At 43.1% G+C, this 19634-nt stretch overlaps 1 protein-coding gene across 1 annotated transcript; it reads left to right on the top strand.

Moving 5' to 3' along the window:
- Positions 1-1037: 1037 nt before the first annotated feature.
- On the top strand, positions 1038-18635 carry LOC138611614 (zinc finger protein 721-like). The gene is made up of 11 exons (XM_069684792.1): positions 1038-1470; positions 2357-2469; positions 3445-3568; positions 4237-5030; positions 6894-7319; positions 8649-8709; positions 9432-10345; positions 14212-14500; positions 15003-15100; positions 15193-15280; positions 15580-18635. The coding sequence occupies exons 1-11, from the start codon at positions 1230-1232 to the stop codon at positions 16443-16445; spliced, it is 4014 nt and encodes a 1337-aa protein (XP_069540893.1). The 5' UTR covers positions 1038-1229; the 3' UTR covers positions 16446-18635.
- The last annotated feature ends 999 nt before the right edge of the window (positions 18636-19634 follow it).

Below are 19634 nucleotides of genomic sequence, written 5' to 3' on the forward strand. Positions count from 1 at the left end.
TTCAAGACTGCTAGTTTGATACTACGAACTTTAAACCAGCATATTTATATTGTACTACTTTAAGGGGGAGATTTATTATTTTCCAAACAGAATCGTCACTTCAAACTGCATTGGTGCCTTCAAGTAGGAAAATAAAAAAAATATAATACAAAACAAAACAAACAAACATGAAACACACAAAGAGTAGTATAAAGTACATCTGCCCAAGCTCTGTGCTTAAAATAATTTTGAGTGACTTGTACCTCACTAACATTACATTTCGGTTGGGAAATATTAAACTTTCCACTTCACTTGTAATTTAATAAATGTAACCAGCTTACTAGTGTCGTTATAGATTCAGATCATACAAAGACATACAGAAAAAAAAGGTCTATATATGTGCGTGTGAAAGGGGGAATGTGACATCTAGAGTAAAGCACTTTGAGTCATCAGAAGACTAGAAAGGCGCTTTTTAAGTGCAGTACTAGTTGCTAGTATGTATGAAAAGTAATGAACGAGCAAACAAGCCGGGTACAGTGAGCACAGACACAGATAGCTGCTAATTAGTGGTAACATGTAAATAAAATAATATTACAATTTGACAGCGTAAAAACTGTGTCGGACTTGTTGGACGGTCTGTTAACACAAAAATGTGCACAGCAGTTAGGGTTCAGTGACTTAATCAGCTGAGGTGACAGCTAGCAGACAGCTAGCAGCTCCTACCTGTCACTCAAAGAGGCCCCGCCCCTAATGCTGCATCACTTTAAGCCTTAATATAATGTAAACAGGTGAGCTGTATAAAGATTCTCCCCGTACAGTTGTCATGAAGAGAGAAATGAGCTATAGAGACCCAAACTGTTTTTTGTACCAGGCTGTAAACATGTTTATTTCTGCTGTAAAGTTTAACATGGGGCTCTGAGATGGAGCAGGTGAGGATGGACAAGTTTACAAGGCTCACTTAAATGCAGCACAACGTTATTCACTTTGGGATTTTATTTTGAAAGAGGCATTACGGAAGTTGCTCAATAACACGCTGAGGAGGAGATCAACGACTGACAACAAAAAACAACCATCAACAGCAGCATCCCTCCGTTACTCCCCAACTCGTCACCCACTGCTCAGTTTAAATAATGACTCATTACGCGTGAGAAGACCACCGGAGGTTTAGTTGTGGCCCTGAACGCACCGTGTTTGCTAACATTAGTTTAATTCACATTTTGGCGTTTGTTGTCGTTTCACGTCCGCTCGAGATGACGAGTTACCAGGCGTTTCATTCTCAGCTGACGTCCATCATGGAGGCGCTGGCCAAAGCGGCTGTGGCTGAGATCTGCGAGCTGGTGGACGGCAGCTACGCCGTGCTGCAGCTGGAGATCACCCGGAGCCGCGAGGAGAACCAGGCGTTGAGGAGGAAGCTGGGGCTGATCGAGACCATCATCGCGCGTGGACACCGGGGGGACGCAGCCGGCGGGGGGCTGATGGATTTCACTGTCGGTGGGTTTCTGGTGGTGGCAGAATGTGCACTGCGATGAAATGACTCGTTGCTGCTCCACTTACTGCCGTTGTTGTGTAAAAAAGCGCTGAACGTCAAAGTCCATGAGGAAATGTTCAATAGTGATGGGAAGTCAGACTCCTTCTAGTGATCAGGTCATTTAACTCAGCTCTGCAATAAGAGTCGGCTCTTTCGGCTCCCAAACGGCTCTTTATGAAGTACCACTTCTGGAATTCAGTTTACCTTTATAATCGACTCAAATTAAGCAACATTTCGACCTGCGGTTGGTTACAATTACAATTTTCCGTATAAATACAAGAATATTTTAATTTTGCTTTCTGTTTGGTGTGAAAAAAAAAGAAACGTTATACAATGTCAAACATGTAATAATGTGTTTTGATTGCAAGGTACTTGATATGGGATTCATAAATATACGAGATTCTTCATCTTTAAGACATTGAAATATCCAACTTTGTTAATGATCGAAAAAGTTGTACATGTAATGAATCAACATCAATTTATTTATTTAAATCCTCAGAAAACAAACACAAAAGGAACAGACAACAACAACAGACAAATAAAATCATCAGCAGGAAGAACTTTTCTAGATGTCTGACAGTTACCCAACTCTGTAACGACACATTTAATTCGTACAATATATTTAGAAGCAAAGTATGTTTTTGCTATGTTGTGACATGCTTTGGATCGTATTGAACAAATCCGCTATAGAATCACTTACACAGTAGGTACACATACTGTACATTTATAGGTTATTATAACAATATTTGTGCTTTCTAACATACAGCAGTGAGAGTACACAAACCATGTTGATCTTCTCTAATCATTACAGAAACCAGTGTTGTAAATGTCTTCATGTCTTTCATGCAGAACGTGCCTTACCAACTGGAGTCGTGTCCAAACCGCCAAATTCAAATCTTAAAAGAAGCGGAAGAGTTCCCGTGTTGGAGGCGGCAGATGAGCTGAGCCCTGCAACAACAGAGGTGAGAGCAAATCCTGCATGGGAGTCAGGAGTGTTGTTGTCTTTCCCGTTGCAGCCGACCATAGTGATGAGAAGTCTGGTTATTTAAAGTTTCCGGGTACATGTCATTCCCTCGCCAGCGGCATGTTCACTGATGTATAAACACTTGCAGTCAGTCACCAGCACAAAAAGAATCTCCTCTGTGGACAACATGAAGTTTAAGTAGCTCATTCACGAGCTAGGAGATCTTTCGGTCAGAAACGATTCGTTCAAAAAGAACTTTTCTTTTTAGTGAACAAAATCATCAGGTTAATTCCATGCATTGATTCGTTCCTGCCGTTCACTCTGCTCTGCTCGTGGCTTCGCAGTCCTTTCCTTCCTTTTAGAAGACTGATTGATGTTAGCACGCTCTGACAGCCTTTTGGAGGAGGGTTGAATCAAATGACCCTGTCACTGGTCGTAAGGAGAACTATGGAACGTATCACTTGACCGGATGTGTCTTTCTCTCACTCATTCACTGAACGAGAATGGTTCTCGTGAACGATACGACCCGATTAGGAATGAAGTGGGGCGAAAGTATTTCAGCCGTGTATACAAAGCCAATTCACAGACGTGTAAACTACTGACAGATAAACACACACTAAATTATGTTTATTTATTAAGACATTATTACGTCAGAAGGTTTTGTAATGAACAAGTTTGACCACTGTCATATTGTGATGATTGTACGAGAAGACCAGTGAATGCAACGGGAGCCGTCATCGTCCATGAGCGAGTGAGAGTGAGTTATGGGTAAACCGGAAGTGTCACTGAACGACTTGGTGAACGATAACTGCCATCTCTAGAGCTAATGGATCAGCCACAGACGCAGACTGTTTAGCTTTGATAACTTGGTGTTTGATAATTATACAAAAAAATGCTTTTTGGGGGGGTCTAGTTCAGCACATCTGTTATCGTGAACAAAGATGTTAAAGTCGTCATCGTTTTCGTCTCTCAGGATTCTTCGGCAGCAGCTGCAGAGGACCCAAGTGACCAGGATGTTGTTTTGATAAAGGAGGAAACTGCTAAAGAGGAGGCGGTCTGTGACGACGCCACAGACGAGCTGCTTCTCAGCGAGGACGGTAAGAGAGGAGACGCACTGATGGTGTCATTAACAATCCCAGAATACATATACATACCACACATTATCTGCCATTAGTCAGGCCTCCAAAAACACCATCTCATGTGACTCAGATGAGATAAGACCATTTTTATACGGCACAGTGGCCGATGGTCGGTCATTTCCACCGTATATCCTATCCCTGTTAGCAACAAGAACCAACAGAGGCAGCGATAGACCAGCAACTCCCAGGTTCTGAGATAAAATGACAGATTTTGTCAATGGAGTCTGGTGGCTTTGGCTGACATGACAGCTCCACAAAGGTGAAGCCGTGGTCATTAAACATTAGACACTTATAAGAATAACACACTTAGAATAACAATCTGAGCCCGTCAGCGGAGAACACAAACTTTTAGTGGATGTGCTTTGATCCATCAAGGATTATGTTGCAGCCATTACAGCCTGTTTCACTGCTGCAGGCTGATGCAAATTAATTAAACAATTCCAAAACAAATTGTACATATTAGACATTTAGACCCCAGAATATAAAACAAGTAGGACCCAGGTAACTATTAATATCAAACACACACACAGCTTCCTTTTGTTTTTAGTGCAATCTTTAAAAAGTAGACCTTCAGACAGTTTGGTATGAAACCGCAGCCTCTTTGTTTAATATCTGTGTGTCTGAAGGAGCAGACGTGCAGCTGTTGGGAGCAGACGACAGTGAAGAAGGCCCCTCTGGGAGGATGATCTCCATCCCCGCTGTAGATCCGAGGCCCTGGGAGCAGAGCAGTGACAGGCCGTCAGAGCGACTCAAGCATCTTAAATCCCATGGTGCACTGGGGCCTCCTGGTCCTGCAGGGGGTGCTGAGAGCAGCTCCTCAGATGTGGTGTTGGACTTGGCCTCAGAGTCAGACTGTGAATCTGCAGTCCAGACGAGGGGACCGTTTCTCCTCGGATCGGGAGGAAGCCCCACCTCCCTGCCTGGGACGTCTGAGCTGAAGCGGGGAGTGTCTCTGATCAGCTCCCTCCCCTACGACTCAGAGCTGGATCTGTGCTCCTCCTGGACCAATCAGGGCCTGCCGAGCATGATGTCAGCCCCTCAACGTCCTACGCTCCTGGACAAAGTGTCGGACCTGAATGCTGCAGCTTTCCCCTTAGCGCTCGGTCTTGGAGGATCCAGACTGGACCCGCTGGACTTGAACAGGTACTGCAGGGACAGGCGCTTCGTCTGCAGCTACTGCGGGAAATGCTTCACGTCATGCCGGAGCCTGGAGACGCACGTGCGCATCCACACAGGCGAGCGGCCGTACAGCTGTGCTCAGTGCGGGAAGCGCTTCACACAGTCGGGACACTTAAAGACGCACCAGAGCGTCCACACTGGAGAGCGGCCGTTCGCCTGCGAGTACTGCGGGAAAAGGTTTGCTGGGAATCAGAACTTGAGGATCCACCAGCAGAAACACCACCAGGCCGAGCGCGGCACTGCTTCTCTTTAGCTCAACAGGAAGCGTGAGACTCGAACACTGTCAGAGATGAACAGTAAGTTGAGACAAGATGAATTATCTGCAGTCATTCGACTGAAAGACGCTGAGGAGATCTAAACTGTGATGAACCTTTCTGCTCTCTCTGGACTTCTAATTTAAAAGCTCTTTTACACAAGTTGAGACCTTTTCAAGCTGTTTTAGAGGAATGGAGGCCTTTCCGATCTGTAGTTAGGACTGTTTTTATTTTGTCAGGCCTTATATACCTTTTACCATCAGAACTGCCTTGGTAAATACCTGAGACCAAATGGGACTACGACCTGATTCCGGTCAGTTCTTACCTCATACAGAACGTGGGCCCGTGTGGCTCCACTTCAGGGCTTTAGGCTCGAGCATGAGCGGTCGGTGAATAAGAAACCGAACCGAGCCAACACCTGCGAGAAGCATGTGACTGTTAATTGCTCGGTGTATATCTGGAATTAAAAGTGTGCAATTTCTGATTAACAGTTTGTTTCTTTCAGTTTATTCTTTGTTCATGTTTTAGTCGCAGATTAACGAAGTGTTAAAGGAGAAGAGGCCTCTGCCCTGCCAGGCTCCCTGCTGATCTGAAGCCACAGAAAGAGAAAACGGGTAACATGATTCAGGTTACTAACTTTCTCTGTTCACCAGGTTTTAAAAATGTAACGTACATATTCTTTAACGTTTTTACTTCATTTGATTACTTTCCCTTTCTCTTTTATATCTGTGGTTATTTGACATGATAGGATCAAGACACATCTGAGTGAGAGGTGAGACATAAGTTAGCAGAAGCTTGTCAGACCAGTCTACAGTGATTCACACCTTTTATATAAATGTTTCCTTCAGTCACTGCGGAGAAAGAAACTCAATCTCTTCCAACTTATTAAAGGTATAAACTGGGGTCGATCCTTGGAGCACTGCTACTTAAATGGACAGCTTCCCTTCTCTTGTTTGTTTCTGCTTTCTGTTAACAAGAGTCTCTTCATGTGAAGTCATCCGTGTTATTCTGGAAGTCCGGACGGGCAGGATGTGGAAAAACAGTTTCCTGCCTTGAATCAGCGACAGGGACCTTTAACGTATTAAATTACCTGCACAGTTACAGACAACACTGCGTGTTTCAGTGTGTGTTTCGTATTTAACTTTTAAGCTGTTTATTTTCAATTCAATTCAGTTCAGAGCCTTTATTGTCATTGTACAAGCGAGAGTACAACGGAATTGCTACTTCTGATATGTGCAAGAAATATACAAACAGACAATTTAAAACAGACTTAAGAGACAACAATAAATATAATACTACAATAAATAATAAATAGAAAGAGAGAGAGAGAGAGAGGATAGAGAAAGTTTGCGGCAGTTATTGCACAGAATGAATATTGCACTTCAGGTGTTGTTGAGATAATTATAGTGCACTCAGAATATTGAAAATATCATGTTTCAAAGGTAGGAGGTATGGAGAGTGAACAGTTTGTGTCCAGGATGGGAACAGTCTTTAGCTATGCTTTGCTGAGGCATCGGCTACATATCGTTCATTCTGTGTTTTCTACTATAACTCTATTTTATTATGTTTTGTTTTTGTTAGGTAAAATGTTTCCCCCCTATTTGTATATTTTATCTATTTTTATGATCATTTTTATAGGATTTTATCATATTTTATCTAATCAGCATTTCCGTCACTTGTCTAAAAAATAATAGCGGGCTCTTATTTTGAAGTCATCCTCTCATACCGGAAGTGCGACTGGACAGGAAGTAGAAAAACAGATCTCATCCTTTGTAGTCATCGACGGACAGCTTTAACGTCCAAACAGATTCAATTAACGGAAACGTTACTGACACCACCGCGCGTTTAAGAGCCTTCCGGAGCTCCGTGTGGACCGAGGAGGGGTTTCAGTCCGGGCGGGTGTCCTCTCGAGCCGCAGGATGTCCGTTTTAACCAGCAGAGCTCTTCACGAGCAACTGTCTATCATCATGGGGGCGCTGACCAAAGCGGCGGTCGTGGAGATCTGCGAGGTGGTGGACGAGGGTTACGCGGTGCTGCAGATGGAGATCACCCGGAGCCACAAGGAGAACGAGGACCTGAAGAAGAAGTTGCACCTCATCGAGTCCATAGTGGTCCGCGGGAGCAGCGGGGGGAAGGCGGTGGAACCGGGGGTCGCTCCGGCCGCGGAGTTCGCACAGCAGGCGGAAACACCGCAGCAGCAGAGGGACAGTGACGGAGGAGACGCAGCTGCTGCTCCCGGAGGAGACGCAGGCGCTGTTGCGGTGATGCGGGAGGAGGTAATCACACAGCTGGCCTGGTTTCCTTTTACCCCCGCTAACATTTGAGCCTCGGAGCTACTGACGACTCACTCTCTGAGACCTATTTATGAGCTGATTAATCGATTATAAAGTTGTTTATGGTTTATTTAACGGGGTCAGCGCACATTAATATGCTGTAAATGCATATGTAGTCATTTATAAGATGTGATCCCAAGAAAGAATATTAGTTGACAAATTCAGTGATATTTAAGATATTTTGTAAGCATGCAGACAGTAATAATAATTATTTAATATATGATTAATAGTTTGAGTCAATTGATAAGCTTCAATGTCAACCATCTACTGTAATTAGCCACTTAAATCTGAATAATTCCGCTTTTTCACAGTGTTTTGTCATTAGAAACTAAATTCCAGTTGCTGGATCTACTTAATTGGGTCATTAATCATTTGGACTATTAATTTTGGCAATTTTGCCATCACAGTTGTTTTTAATCCCAAGTAGATAAATTCCTGGTTTATTCCAAGACCAAAAAAATAATCAGATTGCAATCAAGCAGGACAGAGAAGAGCAGCAGATCCTTTCTCAGAAGAGTGAAAAATATGACTTCAGTGATTAAACAAACTTCAAATTAAATGCTGATACAACCTGGTTGCTCAGCCAGTCAGTAACTGAGGAATATTTAGACTAAATGTTTTTGATTTTAAGCGTGGAGAGTTTCTGGAGTCTAATCTAGAAATAAAATTCAAAAAGGTAAAATATCTTTGTTTCATGTTGGGCGTGTAGGCCTTCAGGTGATATACATCAAACTCTGTATATGCTGAGACCAGATGTGTTTGCAATTATATTTAATCCCACATGATCTCCAGAGTGGAAGTTTAATATCTTTTTATCTCTGCAGCAAACCTCTGCACATGCTCAGTGCACGCGGCAGACGCCCTTATCTCAAGATAACCCCTCTTTATTTATTTTTATCTCTCTGTCGTTACCTTGGGCTGACGTCGTTTCTCCTGATAACATGTTAATTATCTTATCTTGAAAAACCTGAATTTAAATGGAGATTTTGGAGACAATGGGATTAAAGAAAACTAAGTATACCCACTGCTGCAAACATCCCTGATTTCCTCTTTAATTATTTTCTCATTTAAACTTTGATTGACCTTTTAAAGATGAGTCAGCCAATCAGGACTCAGGAGGCGTTTTATCTTAATTAGCTTGCTTGTTATCGACTCTGATGTTAAAATCAATGTCTGATTCACAGTGCATTACCTGTAACTGTAGTTTGTTCACATGTGACATTAGTATTACGACTCTGCTTCTGTATTCATTTTTAAATTCAATCTTTTCAGCTTCCAGACGTGGTGTTGATCAAAGATGAAGACTCTGACAGCAACGAAACCTTTGAGGAAGGTGAGTGTAAAGACTCTGTGACAGCCACAGTGTTTCACCGACAGGCTCTGATTGTTATTCTAAGTGTGTGACAACATGACAGAAAGGATCCCTACAGAGATAGACCTTTTTATTACAGAGGAAGAGGATTGTTTTAACCACACACAGACGTTACATCGCTCTCTGCACACACACCAGACTCCATTGACAACAACACTGATTTAGCTCACAGAACACAGGAGCTGCCGTTCAACCTCAATCAGCTGGTTTGTCTGTGTTATTGTGCAACTTCACTTTTAACTGGATGGTTGATCCAACACATTTTTTGTGCTGGATATTTGTAACACACAAAACACACACACGTAACATAAGGATGCGCTGATCAGAACTTGATGGTGAAAACTCACTGGGATTTCTTTTTGGCCATAACACAGGAAATATGACAATTCATACGAGTGTCTACTTCACTGTGACATTATAATGTCCTCGACATAAATAAAGCGATTATTCCCGTCTCATTCTTGTGAATGTGATATTCCAGGAACTCCAGGAGGGAATATTTTTAAGGATCTTCATGGGTCTTTAGACCTCGGGAGAAATGCAGACAACGGTGGGCTGCAGGAAGCTTTTAGTCCGCTTAAAGAAGCTGCTGGGATTAAAAGTAATTCTGTGGGAAACAGTAACACAAGGGCGAGCCGGTAATTCTAGTTTCAGCTTGTTGATGAATTTATCTTTTCTTTCAGATAACAAAACACCGTCTGATGGAGGGACGGCTGCAGCCAGAGACGGCATCACGTCGACTCCAATCAGCCGGAGTATGAAGAGAGTCTGGCCGGGAAGCGAAGATGCTGACCGGAAGCTGTCCTCCGAGCAGCTCACACTGAAAGCATCCCACGGGGCTGCAGGGACACCGAAGAAGAGCGTGTCCGTCTTCAGTCTGGACTCCCCTCGCAGCGAGCCCGGCTGCTCCGGCCAGCTTGGCGGTGATGAGATGGAGGCCGGAGAGTCGGTTTGTTCGTACTCCTCACAGGTGGACCCGGACGTCCAGCTGGTCCACCAGGAGTGCTCGATGGTCCCTTCGAGTTCTACCAGACAAACAGCGTACTTTAGTAACAGCGCTCTGATGGAGTCTTCTTCAAACAGAGCTGAACTAGATCTCAGCCTGACGTGGACCAAACAGTCAAAAAGTCACATGAATTTCACTCAGTTTCACCAAAACGAAAACATGGACGGCGACGCTTTCGGACTCAAGTTGATCAGTGTCTCAGGCTCGACTTCCACAGACTGCCAGCTGTCTGAAGGCAGCAACTCTGCGTTTGAGTACGACGACAGCGACATGATGAACTTTGCCCTCTACAGGGACCAGTCGGGTCGACCTCAGCCGAGAGCCGACACGCAAAGGAAGCGCTTCATGTGCCCCGTCTGCAGCAGGACCTATGCCACCTCTCAGAACCTGGAGGTTCACATGCGGATCCACACGGGCGAGAGGCCCTTCTGCTGTGACCAGTGTGGGAAGAAGTTCACCCAGTCGGCTCACCTGAAGTCGCACCTGAGCGTTCACTCCGGAGAGCGGCCGTACGTCTGCTCGCACTGCTCCAGGAGCTTCATCGTCAAGTACAGCCTCAAGTTACACATGAAGAAATGTCACCCCAACGTCTGAGGGCCGAATGGGAACAGGTTCAATGCCAAATGTAAATAAACTGTTTTTAAAGGAGGAAGAGTTCATTACTTTTCCAAGGATGCATAAGGCAAAGTGAGGTTCAAGCTTTTACTCAAGTTTACTTGGAAATTTTGTCACATTTTTTTCTATTAATCAACAGTTACCGTAAAATTCGGTGTATAAGACGCACTTTTAATACATTGTTTTCATCTAAAGAGTGGCCTGCGCCCTTGTTCCTCTGGGACCAATACACCAGTATAACATGCAGAGGTATTTTATTGCGTTTCCAAATTTTACCCAGACGATGGCGCTATCCGGTTGCTAAGTGGTGACATCACATCTCCGCTTTAAACTGTTTCCAGGTCCAAGCAGCTACAACAGGATTCCCGCGGGTCCTTAATAAGTCTTAAAAGGTGTTAAATTAAAATCCAGGAAATGAACGTCATAAATTGTCTTAAATTTGCTGTAAATTTGCAGATGGTGCGTTTAAGGCTGATGGGCTGTTGAGCCCCACATTAGATCTCGTACGCAGCAGCAGCAGCTAGTGGTAGTGGGCCGATACCTGCGATGTTTGCACGTAGTGGACCTGAAAGGTTATACTCCCGAGAAAAGAGCACAGTATCGTTAAAAGTTGGTGTGAGTGTTTGAGAGTGTGAGTGTGATGCGCTGATTAGTTATATCTGCGGACAAGCGGATAATCCAGATCGGGTTGGCCAGGTAATAAAATGTAACTTTCTAGTGGAGTGTTGCGCTCGGTGCAATTACATCTCGTTAATGAGGAAAATATTCCTTACATTTTCTAAAATGTGAACTTATTTTAAGGTTAAATCCCCCAGCAGCAGAAACGATGAGTGCGTCTCATGGGGAGACACTGTGTGTAATTATGCACGCGGCACAGCGGTGTAACTTCATTGTTACCTCTCGACACGCCGGCAGGATCGGTTAAATCTAATCAAATCAAATTTTATTTGTATAGCTCCAAATCATAACAAGTTATAACAAGTCAAGTTATCTCGAGACACTTTACAAACAGAGCAGGTCTAGACCGACTCTTTGTTCTGTTATTTAAAGAGAGGCCCAACATGAATCACCATGAGTAGCACTTAGCAATTCGGCACATTGGCAGAAAAACTTCCTTTAACAGGCAGAAACCTCGAGCAGAACCAGACTCATGTTGAACATCTGAAGAGACTGGATGGGCCGAACATGGGATAGAAGGAGATGCAGGATAGAGACAGGCAAAGAGAGCAACAACAACACATGTTCTTGTTACCACAACAACATATGTCCTTGTTACATGAACAACAACAGACACATACTTATGGTTACAATGCCAATAATAGTGGTAGACTAGGGTGAAGATTAGCAAATAAATAAATTAGCGAGAGAAGCAGAGTAATGATAAAGGCTGAGGTAATCGTAATTGTAACAGTTGAAGTCAACAGGTCTACTATTAGCATTAGCAGCAACAATAATGATACTATGGGGAAGGCTGATGTTAGTAGTTGTTGCAGTCGAGCAGGTCCACAGCAGCAGGTGGTCTGCAGCAACGATCCTCAGGAACCTTCAACACAAGGGAGCACGAGAACTCCCGGGAAGATATGTGGTTAGTAATGTTAATGGGACCAGAAGATACAGAGTTAATGAGCTGCATTAATATGACAGAGAGAGAAACACAGAGAGAGACACACAGACACACAGACACAGAGAGAGAGACACACAGACACACAGACACAGAGAGAGACACACAGACACACAGAGAGAGAGAGAGAGAGACACATAGACACAGACACAGAGAGAGAGACACACACACACAAAATCTACTGTTATCAATGTTCTGTGTTCTACACGTCCAAGATTTCACCAAATTATTTCAGAAGCTAGATGTTAATTATATTTTCCCTGGAGAGTTTCCTCTGTCCTGTCAAGTTTATAACTAGTTTGGCTGTCCCACAATATTTGCTGCAGTGAAACGTTTACAATTACTGAAAGCAGCCTCTCTAGTAAATCGTCAGAAAAAAGCTTAATATGCTTTAAATATTTCTGAATGGTTAATGGTTTGAAAAAGATATATTGCCACTGAACAAAAGACTTTTTAAAAATGTTGTGGAATTTTGTTTTCCAAATTAGGACTCAATAAATTCTGTTTTATATCAAGGAAATTCTATCTTAAATTATATTTGGCGAGGTCTTAAAAAGTATTGAATTTGATTTTAGAAATGGTGCAAGAACCCTGTTCAACATCTCTAATTAACGATATGCCACAGCGCTGTTTTAAACCAGGAAAACAAACTTCATCTTTGCCAACGCCGTACCGTCATGATCGCCAGCCGCCACCCTCACAACAAGCATCGTTACCGTAGGCTGCCAGCTACCGCTAGCTACAGCACCGCTAGCTAGCAGGATTGCAAATTCGACTCGGTGAAAACAGATGGTAGGCTGTAATTTGTGTGTTTTAAATGAAAGGGGATTGAAATAGTGTTGAAATAACTTGATGCACGTTTTTATTAATAAATAGCTAAAGAAAACCTTTTTCCCTCTGGGACACCCCCCAAAACAGACTGAGACTTATATTCCGGTGCGACTTATATTCCAGATTTTACGGTAGTTTATTACTCAGTTAATGGTTTGAATGGTTTACGGCAGTTTCCAACAACATTCGATGGTTCTAGCTTCTTACATAAAATGAATTGCTTCTTTTCTTATCAATATAAATGTAAACTGAATATAGTTTTGTTGTGATGATCCAATAAATCATTACATGTGAGGGCATGACCTCTGGAATTCTCTCAGAGACCAAAAAATAACTTGTTTCTCGTTTATGAAACTAAGATGTCTGATTTTGAAAGGAGTTATGTCTCTGCTGTTAAAGTTTCACTGTACAGATCAAAAACTATTTCATACAACATGTTAATAGTTGTAAAAAGAGGACACTGTATGAGTCACATACAGTTTGTTTCTGTGTCCTTCCCAATGACTTACAGTCTATGGTCCTTCCTCGGTAATAAAACACACATTTTCAAAAAGGTTTCGTATCATTTATTTTCTTTGGAAAAAACGAAGTGTTTGCTATAATGTACACACAGGAGTCACGTGTCACGAGAATAATTTATGCCAAAGGTAAAAGAAAAATGACATGAAGTGCCTTTATTATTGGCACTGAGCTGAAGAGCAGCTGTAGTGTTGTTTTGCTCTTGGTTAATGGCCGTTGCCCAAACTGATGAGGTAAATTAAGCCTGTTTCTATGTTTGTTATGTGCTCTGGGTATATGATCATCTGATGTTACGGCGGTGAAGCTTTGTTATCTCGAGATAACGAGATAAATAAGTCGAGTTCCCGCTTGGGGCTTCCGTACAAAACCACCACAGGGAGACACAGTGATCCACACATTTTCTGAAAACGTTCTACAGTTGTTACAAAATTAACTGTTATCGCCTTATTAAACGGTGGTCTTTATTTGCCTTTACTTACAGAGCAAAATAAGAATCAAGATTGGAAATAATTCAGTGCATGGCGTCACATTGGAGCGACGAGCCTCAGCTTTATTATCTGATATTTGGGTCTGACTGTACGCATCGCTTTCTTTTCTTTTTTAGAATATCGAAAACAGTGTAAAATGATACTTTGCACATGCGCAATCCGGGTTGTCTCTTGCGTTATACCCGTTATACCCCCGCACCACTTCCTGGTTTGTCTTGGGTCTGTTTACATCAGGTGGGATTCTACATTCGAATAAACAGAGCGGGCGCGTGCGTTTATGCTTTGTCCCCTGCCTCGAGCCAGTGATCTAGATTGTTTTGTTTAAAACAGACAGACACACGGTGGAATAAAACATGTCCCCGGCCGCTGCCTTCCACGCGCAGCTCGCCTCCATCATGGAGGTGTTGGCCAACACGGCGGTGGCGGAGATCTGCGAGCTCGTGGACAGCGGATACTCGGTGCTACAGCTGGAGATCTCCCGGAGCCGCAAAGAAAACGAGGTGCTGCGGAGAAAACTGCGGCTTATGGAGCTCCGAGCCGCCCGCGCTACTGCCCTGCGAGCAGCGGCTACCGCTAACGGCACCGCGCTGCTGCTAACAAGCGGCCGCGCTCGAGCTCAGCTGCCTGCTCATCACCCTGGCAACGAACCGAGGAGGAGCGGAACACCTGGAGGTAACCGTAATTAGAATTTAAATGTTCTGTCAAAAGAGCGGACAGTTGCAATGTACTGATGTAAAGTTTCGATCGTGACGCGGATATGACGCGTGTTGTGTTTACTTACCGGTTGAAAACTGCCCACCCTGCGCATGGATCAAAAATAACACTAAATGGACGCCTCAAAAACTTGACTAGATTTTCACTCTCAACGAAGGCACCTGACATTTTTAAATATTATAAACTTAAAAGAAAGACTTAGTTGTTAGAACAAATATATATATATACTAATACTTTTTCCTTCTTCCAGAGCTTTCGGTCACATATGGCATTCCACAGCGAATTATTGGATTTATAAAAATGAACCAAAAAAAAGCTGAATATTTTGATATTTGATTAATTGTGTTGTATATTTTAAACATATGCTGTCAGTCAAACACGGCTGATGTAGTGTAACAAGCACATTCCTTGCTGCAGATGGTTATACCTTTAAAGTGTCGTAATGACTCACCTCCTCCAGGTAAGGCGGTGCTGTGCAGAGTGTCTAACCAGGAGACTCCGCAGCGTGGAGATGAGAATCCATCCTCAGACTCTGGACGAGACACCACAAAGGGAGCAGTGAGTAGAGGACGCTCTCTTCTGGTCATGTTTCAGACTTTGTTCTCCCTCCACACTCTCAGTTTTTGGTCTCCCATCTGCTCTGATTCCAGCCTGCTGCAGGTGAGTCGGTCAAAGTGGCGACAGCGGTGATCAAAGTAGAGGACGTCGATGAGACCTGGTCCCAATCTGGGCCGGACAGTGAGTACAGTTTGAGGCTGGATTTCAGGAACTAAATGTGTCAAACTAAACAACATTTTTACAGTGTAGTTTAGACTGTAGACATTTTTAATTTTTGCACTTGAATTGTTGAAATTCTAGAGATATAGTAGATAAAGTCTCCATAAAATAATCCACCAAACAGCATCAATATCAAACAATATTTCATTTAAAGCAGCTGTGAGGAACTTTAAACTGCAGGCCAGAGAAGTGCTTAAATCTGAATATTTGTGCAGTAAGAAAAGTGTAAATTGTTTGATACTCCCTTTTTATTTCTACAGAAGATCTTTGTCATGTTGCTGACGGTCATACAACTGACACAGAAGCTCCGCCCCTGCAGACCAAACAGGAAGTAGCAGACGAAGGCGGCAGTTCGTCTCAGGCATGGGTTAACGAGGAGGTCAGCTCCACCTCAATGTCCATCACCAGCCAGAGGTCAGAAGCCACCAGTTATGAATGTCTGATGTTTGAGCCACAGCTCCAGCACGGCTCCCTGACTACCCAGAATCCTTTGCGTGAGGATCCCGGCTGCTCGTACATGTTGAACACAGGTGAGAGAGCTTCATCTGCATCTGATTCAGGCAGCAGTGGCTTCTCTTTCACCGTCAGTGAGCTGAGTCTGTCTGTAGCAGAGCGCCAGCAGCCTGCAGGCTTCCAGGACAACCAGCAGAGGGCGTCGCTGCCTTCTGCGAGGAAAGACACGAGAGAGAGACAAAGTGCTTTCATCAGAAAGGAGCGATGGAGACCTCAGGATGGAGTGAACAGCAGGGAGGACAGTGCAGGGAAGACGTTTGTCTGTAACTGCTGCGGGAAGACTCTGGCCTGCCTGAAGAACCTGAAGACCCACATGAGGGTCCACACGGGCGAGAAGCCTTTCGTCTGCGCGCTCTGCGGAAAACGCTTCTCTGACTCCAGCAACCTGAAACGCCACCAGAGCGTCCACACCGGAGAGAAACGCTACGGCTGCGTCCACTGCGGGAAACGCTTCGCCCAGTCGGGATCCCTGAAGGTCCACATGAGCGTCCACACGGACTGCAAACAGTTCAGGTGCTCGTACTGCGGCAAGACCTTCATCTCCAGCAGCCACCTGCGCCGCCACGTCACCGTGCACGCTGGGGAGAAGAGATTCACTCCAACGTTTCAGTGACGGAGGTTAGAGGAATATGGTGCCTCTGGAGGTCAAATCCTACAGGAGCTATAAGATGGATGAACACACACCTTTACCTTAACCTAATGGTTCATTGAGTGAAGGAGCGGCTTCTTTCTTAAGCTGCCATGTTTTCTGTTTTTTGGTTTCCCTTTGTGGTTTCAGTGACGGCTAATCAACCTCTTTCAGCAGGAGCCCTCCGTTATGAAAAGACTCGTCCAAAAACAAGACAAAGAGCGATTACTAACCGGCAGAGTTCACTCATGACCTGGTGATGATTAGATTTTTGCTAACAGAGGGATCCTGTGTCAACATGTACCTTAGTTTATACTGTGTTCACATGATGCATGATCCTTTCCATAAAGGTCTAAGAGTCTTACCGTGGTTTTATCTCTCAGACCACCACACTGTTAAATTCTCATGATGACCCAGCTGATGATCAAACACACTCTGTGTTCTTGTGTTTTAATATTTTATCGTAAGTATTTGTGCCAATGAAGCTGAAATTTAGGGCTGCCTCTTAGAAGTGGACGATTTGAATCCTCGGTGAAGAAGACCCACGTTTTCTCAGTCGAATTTCCTCAACTTTGTTTTTAAACTTGACAGACTTTTAAAATGACTCTTGCATGTTAAAGAGGTTTTTACCGAGTGCCGAATTATCCTCAGAGGTCTCCTCGTTTCTAAAATAAACAGATCTGATGTTTAAAACCGACTAAAACACACACGCTGCTGCCAACTTTAGCTCGGCAGGAAACATTTTAAAGTGTTTGGTGCTAATGGAAAAAAATTGATAAACAAGCACCCTAGAGTTCAAACATGACACTCATGTAAGCAGATGTAGGAGTTGGTGCTGAACTGAAGGATGACTTTGGTCTCATAAACGTCTTCAGATGGTCATCATCAGTCTTAAACCCAAAGATTGTAAATTTGTAATCACATAAAGGCAATTAGTAAGGCCTCACAATTTACAGTCATGTCTCAGTTTAAAAGGAAATTATGATATTTCTAAACCTGGGCCCTATTTTTACATGATTTAGGGTAGATAATAGTTGCTTCCAGCAGTGAAACAGGCTGTAATGGCTGCAACATAATCCTTGATGGGTCAAAGGTCGTCCACTAAAAGTTCTTGTTGTTTCCACTGACAGGCTCAGATTGTTTTTTCAGATTGAGTGTGTGACAACATGACAGAAAGGATCCCTAAAGAGATAGACCTTTTTGTTACAGCGAAAGATGATTGTTTTAAGCAGAAACAGACGTTACATCGCTCTCTGCACACACACCAGACTCCATTAACAAAACCAGCAATTTTACTTTGTCTACCTCTGCCTCCACGGGTACGTTTATTCGTGTTTTTGTGTCACTTTGGTGTTTTAAATAGTAAGTTCGGATGCAACACAACACTTGTGCGACTCAAAATAACACAAAAAAGGGAATAACTGAGGCAGCAGTGGAGCAGCAGCTCCTTTGGTCTGTGAGGTAAAACTACTGTTTTTGTCAATGGAGTCTGGTGTGTTTGCAGAGAGCGATGTAACGTCTGTTTGTGGTTAAAACAACAATCATCTTCCTCTGTAACAAAAAGGTCTATCTCTGTAGGGATCCTTCTGTAATGTTGTCACACACTTAGAATAACAATCAGAGCCTGCCAGTGGAAACAACAAGAACTTTTACAGGAAGCAGGTTAGAATAACTAGTTCATGGCTCTTTTGGATACACAGAGTTTGTTGTTCTGGGATCAGGTTATCAACGCTGTCTGCTGGGAACAAGTTGATTTTATTTTAGGTTTTTTGTTTGCTGCTTTATGAGCTGAGAATATTCACTCACCTTATCAGGGATGTCCAACCTTAAGTCTGCAGGGTTTCATTTGAGCAGATCTGAGCAGGTGGTTTCACTGATCACTTCCTGCCTTCATCATCAGTGGGTGGAGTCTCTGGGTTAGTGTAAAAAAGCTGAGACTATTGGCCATTTGATTATCTCAACGTTTAGTAGCATAAAAAGCTTCAGATGAGACACAGCTCCAACATATCTGAATGAAAGTCTGCATGTTTGTCCCAACGTTTAAATCTGCAAATTCTCCACCAAACAGCTGTTGGTTCTGTGTTTCTCTTTAGATGTCTGGTACATTTCCTCTTCATTCACCTCTCTAAATTCAATGTTTACATTTTGTGATACTGTCAATAAAACTTTTATGCTCATCATGAAATTCTTGTAAGCAGTTTTTTTGGTCTTAAAATCATTTATCTGAAAGCAGCTGTGAGCAGGAGAGGTGTCAAACCTGCGAGACAGGAATGAGACAGCAAGAAGAAAAACGCCACAAACAATAAATGTTTTGGAATTGCGCCAGTAGATTGGTTTAACTGGCAGCGTGAAACAGGCTGCAAAGACTGCAATCCCTGTTGGCAAATGTGCCGGATCAAAGTACATCCACTTAAAGTTCTTTTTTTTTTTTTTTACTACTGATGGATGAAAGTGTTATTCAAAGTGTCTAAAAACCTTTTTGTGAAAGAGTAAAATACTTTTCTGAAGCCAGAAACAGCCGTTACATCGCTCTCCTCACAGCCACCAGACTCCATTGACAAAAACAGTGATTTTACCGTGCAGAACACGGGAGTTGCTATTGTTGCCTCAACTTCTTTAGGTAGTTTGTGCTATTACGTGACTTTAGTAATATAAATAGTTAGATCTAAAACAATGTAAATATATTTAACACAATACACATAAAACACTGATCAAGGCAGCATTTCACCAGATACTCCCGTGCTTTGCAAGGTAAAATTAACATTTTTGTCAATGGAGTCTGGTGTGTTTGAAGAGAGTGATGTAACGTCTGTTTCTGCTTAAAAAAAATCATCTTCCTCTGTAACAAAAAGGTCTATCTCTGTAGGGATCCTTTCTGTGATGTTGTCAGACACTTGGAATAACAATCTGAGCCTGTCAGAGTAACTTTTAGTGGACGTACTTTAATCCGGCGCATTTGACTCAAAAAATGGCGTCGCAGCCCCTTTAAATATAATTATTGTTCCCTGAGCTCTAATTTAATCACCCATTTTTAAAGCTTCTGCAAAATTAGAAGAAAATAATACTAATATACTGCAGGATGATTATTTGTTATATGTCATCACTTCCATCTTCTTAAGCAGGAGCAGAGTTTCTTCTTCTGTCGGCTGCAACTGAAAACATGCAGATAACAGG

Source organism: Semicossyphus pulcher, unplaced genomic scaffold, assembly GCF_022749685.1.
Source record: "Semicossyphus pulcher isolate SPU_LCO1_2020_fin unplaced genomic scaffold, fSemPul1.0.p SCAF_7, whole genome shotgun sequence".
NCBI classification, from domain to species: domain Eukaryota; kingdom Metazoa; phylum Chordata; class Actinopteri; order Labriformes; family Labridae; genus Semicossyphus; species Semicossyphus pulcher.